This window comes from Chrysochloris asiatica, unplaced genomic scaffold (assembly GCF_000296735.1).
Source record: "Chrysochloris asiatica unplaced genomic scaffold, ChrAsi1.0 scaffold00588, whole genome shotgun sequence".
NCBI classification, from domain to species: Eukaryota; Metazoa; Chordata; class Mammalia; order Afrosoricida; family Chrysochloridae; genus Chrysochloris; species Chrysochloris asiatica.
Window position 1 is genome coordinate 133,025 of NW_006409106.1, and position 10,517 is coordinate 143,541.

A 10,517-nucleotide genomic window follows, 5' to 3' on the forward strand; every position below is an offset into this window, starting at 1 on the left:
TTAAAGTCTACAGTATCTTGCCCAATATTGAAAGGAAGGGAAACCAGTCGATATTATAAAGAATAATAAAAGTTAATGCTAATGGAAATTTTTAGCATATGATCCAGAGCAAACAAAATTGTATTTATATATTCATATTTAAAAGGCAGGATTCCTTTGGGCAGGATGTATGATGAGCACTCTACTATAAAGTAAGTATTACATGTGAAATAAACCAAATTGAATCAAGGTAAATTCATTTTATTAAAGACGTAAGCCAATTACTAGATTCAAATATAATATTTAATAACAACTTTCTGGTAGAAACAACTGAGGTAGATGTTTCTACTAGGAAAGCATTTTACAAGCACTTCATCTTCACATGTCCTCAGTTATAGAAGGAACTTAAAAATCCATGTGGAATTTTATTTAACTAGAAATAAAACATTGCAATGACTATAGGGTTTACAAACATTTCTTCCTATACCTCTCCTGTGTTTGGGTTGGAGCAGAGAATTTTAGCATCTTTTCCACAGCTCAGCAACAATTCAGGATCTGCCATGCTCCAGGCAACTGCCAAAATCCCCCTACACCAACAAAAAGGGAAAAAGAAACTTTTAATCTTGAGAACAGCAAATTTTAAATGATTTCTCTCTAAAGGGGAGCACTGTGGCTCCATACGGTAAGCACTGAACTTTGAATCACAAAGTCTGCAGTTGGAGCCTGCCACCTGCTTCTCAGAAGAAAGATGAGATTTTTTTTGCTCCTACAAAGATTTAAAGCCTCGGAACTGACTCCAAAGCACTTAACAACAGACTTTTCAGAATGCAATCTTTCTGGAGACAATTCAATAAGTTATATGCAAGGATGTAGGACATGCACTATAGTGAAGAGTGTATGATAGCAAAACTGAAAACAAAGTAAATGTTTAATAACAACTGACTGTGAGGGTCGGAAATGTAGAGGTAGATGTTTTTGACAAAAGGAGGGGAGTGACTGACTTTGCAGCCCAGGAGCGGAGGTCCCTAAGACCATCAACTGAGAAGAGCGGAGAGCATGACCGTACCGAGAGCATGACCGTACCGAGAGGCAGTGATGCCAGGCATGGAGACAGAGATGATGACGTGGACAGATGGAGTGGCTGGAGTATCACGGGACTCAGGGAGGGAAAGGGGCTGTGTGCTGAAAGCCGGGGCAGGGGTGGGGGCTGTGGGGTGTACCCTTTGGTTATTTGATGATGCATGGAGGGAACTGTAATCTTTGCAATTAAACGAAATATGATAGGATGAATGTAAAACTGATATTCTCCCATGTAAACCCACATAATTCACAATAAAAACTTAAAAAAAAAATAATAACAGGGACTGTGAAATAGTACATTATTACAGCTCAAACTTTGATGGAAATATACTTAGAACATTAAAAATGGTAATGTAAAAATTGTAGAAATTTCTTTCTTACTACCATGGTGTTCACAATTAATAAAAAGAAAAACTATATTAATTAATTATATACTTATATACAGAGTACAAAGATACAGTGTCATGTTATACGTTGTTGTTGTTGTTGTTAGGTATTATCTAGTCAGTACCGACTCATAGCGACCTATGCACAGCAAAACCAAACACTGCCCAGTCCTGGGCCAACCTCACTACTGCTGCCACGCTTGAGTCATCGATGCGGCCACTTGGCCAATCCATCTCGTTGGGGGTCTTCCTCTTTTTCTCTGACCCTCAACCTTATCAAACATGATATCCTTCTCCAGCGACTGGTCCCTACTGACAATATGTCTAAAGTATGAGAGACGAAGTTTGGCCATCTTGGCCTCCAAGGAGCATTCTGGCTGCACTTCTTCCAAAATGGATCTTATTGGTTCTTTTGGCAGCCCACGGCACTTTCAATATAATCCTCCAACAGCATAACTCAAAAGCATCAATCTTTGTACGGTCTTCCTTATTCACTGTCCAGCTTTTGCATGCATATGCGAAATAACTTATATAACGTGATATATGTTATATAAGTTACCTTAATTCTTTAAACAACTGGAGCTTTATATATACATATAAATAAATTTAACATACATAATAAAATGTTTTTAAGATCAGTTTGCACAGAAAGGTTGGTGGTTCAAATTCATCAGCTGTTCCTTGGAAAACCTATACAGGGTCACTGTGAGTTAGAACTGACTTGATCATACTTAACAACATGAATGCGTAAAGAAATGTGACTATTTCAAGTTTTTCTTTTTGTTTACATATTTTGGCTTTTATTACCTTTATTATCAGAGAAATACTTCTTTCATAAGCAGTTCTTTTTTTTAATGAAAAGAAAATTTAAAATTTGCCTTACAAAGAAGTATTACAAATCTAAATACCAACAACCTGATGTTTTTAACTCTCAATATTATAATTTGTAAGACTCTGAAAACTAGTATTACCAAACAAAAAAACACCCAAACAAAAAAATAGTCTCCTGTATCTCACCATCCAGAGAAAATCTCTATTAACACGTTGGCTTTTCTGTTTATCTTTTTATTAAGAACAAATAAAAGAAAAAAAATAAAGTTAACATTACTACTACACTATGAAAAAAAAAAAACAAAACTAGAAACTACAATAGAGTTAGGGTACTTCTCAAACACAGCAAAAACTTAGGAGCCTCTGGGCGATGCAAATGGTTAAGCACTGACCTACTAAGTGAAAGGTTAATGATTCAAATCCACCTAAAAGCCAGGCTTATCAGCTTCCAAATGGTCATGCCCTTAAAGACCCTATGGAGTAGTTAGTTTTACTCCATATATACACATGGGAAACCTCATGGGTAACTAACAACAACAACATAAAAAATGTCAATGGCTGGTGCAAAGCACTATAATCAACTGAAATTTTTATTTTTTAAACCATTCATTGAAAATTCTTTGAACACATTTTCATGCTGTTATAATAGGATCTGGCTACAAATTTTTGGTATAGAAAAGCAGATGCCAATTGCTTAAAATAAAATATAATATTATAAAACAAACAATTTATCATAACTTTTGAATGATAGAGACAAACCAAATTTCCTAAAACTGAAAACGAAAACAATAAATAAGTAAAAGCCTATCTGGTAATTCAAAGTAATAAGTAAATGCACTTTAAAAAAATAAAGTTCCTTGGAAGAGATGTATGATACCTGGCATGGTTTTCAAGGACACGAAGTGGAGAGGAGGCAAATCGAAGATCCCACACCTGGATCACAGGTAATCTATCATCCTCAGAGGCAAGGACCATCTGGGTAGCAACATCAGGATGCCATGCCAATCCAGAGCAATGCATCTGCAGACAGTTTAAGGCCCACATTTTATTAATAATATTACATTATGAAAAGCCAAGAAAATACCTTCATTGCCACAAACAGTCAAAACGTGTAGTTCATTAAAACAATGAAACTTTTAAGACATAACTGAAGTCTTTAAAATTAAAAGGTTTGAGTACCATCAGTGCTTCCAGCTATTTGATAAAATAGTTGATAAAACAGCAGATAAAACCATTCTGGTCCAGAATAATTCTATACCAAAATGAATTTTATTGTAAAAATTATAACCAGGGAAAAGGTTTACACAAAAACATCATAAAACTTAAATTTACATAAATCTAAAATGCAATACTTTCAGAAAAAAATAAAAAGAAAATACTTCTATTTTAAAAATAGAAACAAACACAACAACAAAAAACCCTTTTCTCTATCAGGAAAATCAAGGCAAAATATCTAAAGCAAAAAGTACCACTTAAATTTTCACCTGGAAGGAATTACATTATTGTTAAGAAATGTCTGAAAGTTTAAATCCTATTAAATGTTTCAGATGATGGATAGCTTACTGAAAACTTTGTTCCACTGAAATGTTTTGGTGTTAAAACTCCTATTAATTTGAAAAACAACACTCTGAAGAAATACGCTTCTAGTTTTTGTTGTCGCCATTTTAAAATTTATATATGCATTCTCTGATTTAGGCTAACTCATTTTGGAGGATGTCAAACTAGTCAATGCAGTGAAGAAAGTAAGCAAACCTAAAACCAAACCCTGAGTCAATTCCAACTGAGTCAATTCCAACTCATACCAGCCCTAGAGGACAGAGTAAAACTGCTCCCCAGAGTTTCTGACACTGTAAATCTTTACAGAAGCAGACTGTGTCGATTTTCTCTAGCAGAGTGGCTGGTGGGTTTGAACTACCGACCTTGTGGTTAGCAGCCCAATGTCTAACCCACTATACCACCAGAGTTGTACCCAAGGTATTTTGGCACATATGATAGAATATTAACTTCCAGAATTTAATGGCATACAGTAACACACACTAGAAAGTAACAAAACTTCAGGAAGAGATACAACCAGGAATTTGGAAACTACCAAATTCAGAAAAATGAACATAAAATTCTTAGCATGACATTTCTACATTCTAGGAAAAGCTAAGGATGAACTGAAAAGTTGATGCAATGCCTGAAATAGCTAACAAAGCAAAAAGATCAGGACTTTAATCTTTATCTTCATCATAGTAATATCCAACATGGATATACATAACTTTCTTATTTTCTCCAAGGGGAAAAGACTTCATTTCAGTATGACATTCAATAAGAAAACAGAATTTGGTGTTTATTACAGAAACTTCAGTGCCAACTATCAAACAATATAGTAAACATATATTTGTCACAAATCAGTCATATACTTACTCTGTTACTGTGTTCACTGACTTTGATGACAGGTTCATTTTTCCTAAGATCCCACACAGTAGCTCGGCCACTAGGGTTTGCAGATGCTAAAATATGCTGAACCTGTCTGTTCCATGCAATGCAGCTGATATCTTCTGGGGGCTATAAGGAATAAACTATTATTTCTCTATATTAATCAAAATTTTATTTTATTTTTAAATATGGATGACTTGGATCTGATAGTTCACTCCTCAAATTTGCTTTATATTCCCAAGTTCTCAAAATGCACAATTCAGTTTAAAGTAGCACTTCAAATATTTTATCTTATTTAATATTGTCCTACTCAACAAGCATTTACTGAGCTACTATACATACATCAAGCACTATTTACTTTGCAACTGGCATGGGTAGATCACATGTCACAAAGTAGATGGTTGATATGATGGACAACTAGACCTGGAACATTAGAAACTTACTTTCATGAATGGCAGAACATATACTATCATTACGCAACTCCTCAAACTGCCAAACTGTTAGGGACTAGTTTGATACTACTCAAATTGTGTAGCAATATAATACAGAGATACTCAAGGAGTAAGGTGAGGATTGCTCTTCCTCAATCTATACATTCAGAATACACAGAACAGGGGATGGAAGTATTTTGTTTTACAAAAAGTTTTTTTCTCAATTTATATTTTTATTCAATGGTTAAACATGACTTAAATAAAGAGTAACTATCACACAGAATAGAGTGCTGGTGTGGCGCTATGGGTTAATGCACCAGACTGCAAAGCTTTTGAACTGCAAGGTCGGCAGTTCAAGCTCACCAGTTGCTATTTGGAAACCCTACCCTATACAGGGTAACTATGGGTCGGAATCGACTCGACGGCACATACAACAACATCACACAGAGTACAAAAATGTGTCTAAAGTTATTAATGATTTTTTCATTTCTGTTGACCTAGTACATTCTGTGTCTGGTAAGAGTGGCAAGCACTGAATAAATATTTGCTTTTGACAATGGTTTACTACATTCGCAGCCATTAAGTTAATTCTAACTCATAGTGACCCTATGTAGGATTTCCAAACTGTAAATCTTTATAAGGACAGCCTCATCTTTCTCTCTGGAGCAGCTGGTAGATTTGAACTGCTGACTTTGCCATTAATAGTCCAACGCCCATCCCGCTTTGCCATCAGGACGCCTTAATATTTTACTATTCAGAAGGAAAATCAATGGCATCTGAACAACAATATTAAATATATACTTTACGTGAAAACTAAAATAAGTAGGTTCAGAAGAATCACTTTGGGTTAGTTTTTCTTTAGATTTCTTAACCAAAATCAATGAATTACCTGTGTTTTGGCTCCCGGTGTCATTGGAGTTGAAAAATTGTTTAGATCCCAAATATAGATTTCAGACTCATTAGCACCAGAGGCTACAAGATTAGTCTGCAAAAAAAAAAAAAAAATTACTAAATTACATTTATGAATATTTAAGAGTACTCAGGATAATTCAGTGCAGAGCTAAAAAGATCTGTTACAGTTTTAGTTCATGCAACTGTTCTACTTCATTAAAAAAACAAAACATGAATGCATGAAATCAGTAACCCTAAATAATTACCCATTACAATTCTTAAGCAAAATTTAAATAGTGTCCTAGAGTAAAATATTATAATAAAAACATTAATAAAGAGCAAATATATAGACAGGTTATTAAAAATTCAATCAAAAACCATGTGGTGGTGGATAGTGGTTATGTGGCGTGGAGTCGGTCCCGACTCATAGTGACTCTATACAGGGTTTCCAAGGCTGTAAATCTTTACAGGAGCAGAAAGCCTCATCTTTCTCCTGCAGAACTGCTGGTCGTTTCAAACTGCTGGTCCTGAGGTTAGCAGCCGAATTCGTAATCACTACACTACCAGAGTTCTTTACAAAACCATATAGCAATTATGATTTATGGTTTTGCATTTTTGGAAGGGATTCTGATTGTGGATAACAACAACAGAGCATAATTATTTCTAAGATAAATCGTTAAATCCTAAAACAAAGTATCCTGTTCAAGAAATCTCACAGCCAGATTTTGGAGTCAAACATGATAGGGCTAATAAAATGTCTTATCTTAAATCTACATGTATTCCTAGTTCATTTACTTGTTTCATGTAGCAATACTTACAAGTTTACTCTGCTGCACACCCCAAAAGACCCTGAAGATATACTACTGGAGGTGTAGTAAGAGAATGAACATCATGGATTAACCTCCATCCTTTACTATCACTCAAATTCTTTTCTAATCAAGTGGCACACCACTATGACAAGAGGGAAACACTACTGGAGTAGTCACATAAGACACTTTTACTGAAACAGTTTATGAGTCTAATTAACCGATGAACCAGCTTTCTAATATAAAGAGAAGACACCACCAACTACAGGCATGAAGAAATTTCAGTTTCTGTGTTTGCATACTCTATTCATAACGTAAGAAAAATAACAATATAAAAGTTTCTTACTAAAATGTTTATTTGTGGTTTTTGTATAATAGTCTATTAAAACTCAGAATCCTTACTAATACATTTACATATACAACACTGTTACATTTCTGATAACAGTGGGAAATTACAAATTCTTAACTGCCTATTTATGAGGCTTTATTATATCTAAGTTACATATGTTTTTATTTGACAGAATTTCACAATTAAATAAAACAGAGAATTAACACAGACACGAGAGTGCCACCTAGATACTGGTTGTATATGCTGAAATGGCACAAACTTTTAACAGGCAAGGCTAAAAAAAAAAGACAGTCTCATCAGTTGACAGTGAAACCTTCAGTCTTCTAGAATTAAACTTAGTAGCCTGATTCTTTCACCTAGTATTTGTCACTTTTTACCCTATTCTGAACTCATTCTTCAAACATATACCACTCACACATCAATCTGCATAGGTAGCTTAGTTTTTAATTCCAAGACTGAGGTACAATAAAGTCATATACTTATTTTGAAATATTTTAAGAATTATTAATAAATGTCAATGTCTAACCTGGAAAATGTTCACATCTAAGGCTCGCACTGGGCCAGTATGCTTGTCATTCTGAGCAATCACCACTTCTTTGTTTCCAGCAATAATTTTAGAAGGATCATAGAGAATAATATTCCCATTTTCACCACCTGCAATCAGAACTCCAGAGATATTTCCTTTTGAATCCATCTTATGAGGTCCCCAAATCAACTTGTGGTACCTTTATAATAAAATGAGTAAAATAATTCAGTCTTAAAGTTAAATAAAAACAATTTGAAATGACATTTAATTTTTATATTTTCATGAATACTACAAAAACATTCCTGGCCTTCTTCCTCCTAATAATCATGTATAACTTCAATAAAATGGCATTCAATTTTTATTTATACTCATATCAGCATAGTTGATCTTACATTCTTCTGTGCATCCCTAGAAAAGTCATGCTGGTGCTGTAGGATACACACTGGATTGACAATCAAAAGGCTAGGGCGGAGCTGTGTCTGGAAAAAGAGGTATGACGGATTTTTCACTTTTCATTTCTCACTTTTCTTTCTTCCTCTCTGCGATTGCACACTCACTGCTCAGCCTGGACACCTTCAAGTGGGCGGGAGCGCACCACCAAAAGGGTCCAGTGTTGCACCCACAATGTTCCCAGGGAGGAGGTTCCTGAGAACCCCAGCTTCTTCTGATGTCTAACTCTGGGACCCAGCCCTAAAGTTGGGTCCCTGGGTGGGGCCCTTTATCCCTTTCTGCACAGCAAAGATTACTGGACAGTCGGCTACAGTTTTATGTTTGGTTTTGAGTGGTGGTTTCTGTCTCTCTGCTTTTATATTGTATCTATTTTTGGCTGTTTTGGTATCACTCTTCTCCTGGGGATGGGAGGTTTCTGCACCTATCTTACTCAAAAAGAGAGCAATTGTGTTCATATACCTCATAATATCCCACCATCTGGAAAAGAGCCAATACCAACTGCTAGGTAGGCATTACATGTGAAAAGGGAGGCCTATCTCCAGATCACATCCACCAGGAGACACTCAGGAAGCTTAACAACACAGCAACATAAATACATTTAAGCATTAAAAACCCACATAAGTACTGAAAATGTCCAAGAAAACACAGCAAAAGATGTCAATATAAGTTCAAAAACAGAAGAGTAACTGAGATAAATGAGCTGGAGGCAGACACAGACTTCCCAGTAGAAGAAGAGCAGGCTTTGGATCTGCCTGAGAAGGAATTCAGAAGAATGATATGGAAACAAATTCAAATGCTCCACAAAGGGGTGGAAGAAAATAAGGAAGAAGACAGGAAAGTGCTACAGGAGCAATCAAACAAGATAGATGTAGCATTGGAAACCATTCAAAACCTGCAAAAAGAGGTCCAGATGGTTAATAATAAAATATCAGAAATGGAAAATACACTGAAAGGGCAAAGGAGGATAAATGAAGAGATTAAAGTCAGAACCAGAAAGCTAGAGGACAAATCCCTCAATACTGCTAAAATAGAAGAGCAAGCAGAAAAAAAGGATAAAAACATCTGAAGAGAGTCTAAGATTCATGCTTGATAACATGAAGAGGAGTAACTTAAGAATTGTGGGCATTCCAGAACAGGAAGAATCACAGAAGTCCACAGAGAAGATAGCTGAGGAACTACTGGAAGAAAATTTCCCTAACATCTTCAATGATGAGAAGATAAACAATCAAAAAGCTGAACAAACCCGAGGTAGGACAGACCCCACACCAAGACATCATAATCAAGCTCTCCGAAATCAAAGACAAGGGAAGAATCCTAAATGCAGTCAGAGAAAACGGAAGCGCTACCTACAAAGACAAACAAATCAGATTAAGTTCACACTTCTAAGCAGAAACCATGCAGGTAAGAAGGCAATGGGGAGACATATATAAAACCCTAAAAGAAAAACTGCCAACCAAGAATCGTCTATCCAGCAAAACTATCAATCAAATACAATGGTGCAATCAAAACATTCCAGGATAAACAGAAGCTAAGAGATTTTGTCGAAGCCAATCTAGCACTTCAAACATCTTAAAAGAGTTGTATGGAATGGAAACCACAAGAACAGACAACAACGAGAAACTGACAGACATGGCACCACCCAGAACTCAGTTGACAAATAGCAGACTTCAGAACAGAGGACCTGTAAAGCCAATCAAAGATCAAAATATTAACAATGTCAAAGAAGGGAAAAATACAGGAACAGAGATCCAGGTGGTGAGGAGGTCAGGTAGATTGAAGGATACAATAGAATGCCTTGAATACAGGAAAAACTTTTAACAGATAAGAAGGTAACGCAAAAGAAAATTAATACTTCACAATATCATGAAAATGCAGATCCAAGCAGAAAAAGGAAACATTAAAACTAAGAATAGAAAAACAAGATGGTGGATCGGGAGGAAGTGCAGTAAAGGAGCTCCACCAGGAACGACACAGAATACCTGACCAAGCAGGATCAGGAGATGGTACCAGAACTCTGAACCACATATAAAGGAATATTTAGAAGGTTGGAAGGCTTACAACTGGGGGAATTTGTGGCAGAAGCAACAAATCCATTGCTTTCTAATTCGAGACGCTCACCTGCTCGAGGAGCTGCCATCTTGGGTGAGACCAAGCGGGGGAAGGATCAGAGCGGCCACAGACGCCTGGCAGAACCGCTGAGATAAAGGTGTGGACATCCTTTTGTATTGGTAGCTGTTCACTGGTCCCTTGCTGTCTGCACACCTCCATTCGGGTGACTATAGGGGTGTCTGAGCTAGTGGACACCCCAGCCCAATCCTCGGAGAGTTTTACTACACATGCGCACAGATCTCCTCAAAATTTAAAGAG

The 10,517-nt window shown here is 36.2% G+C and overlaps 1 protein-coding gene across 1 annotated transcript in view; it reads right to left on the minus strand.

Annotated features, from left to right (window-relative positions):
• SEC31A (SEC31 homolog A (S. cerevisiae)) overlaps positions 1–10,517 on the minus strand; it is a 129,957-nt gene that overhangs the window by 85,910 nt on the left and 33,530 nt on the right. Inside the window, exons 4-8 of the mRNA XM_006877753.1 lie at positions 7,701–7,899; positions 6,018–6,113; positions 4,686–4,826; positions 3,154–3,296; positions 467–566 (exon numbers count right to left, since the gene is read on the minus strand). Coding sequence (XP_006877815.1) covers positions 467–566; positions 3,154–3,296; positions 4,686–4,826; positions 6,018–6,113; positions 7,701–7,899 — 679 coding nt within the window. The remainder of the gene's footprint in view (positions 1–466; positions 567–3,153; positions 3,297–4,685; positions 4,827–6,017; positions 6,114–7,700; positions 7,900–10,517) is intronic.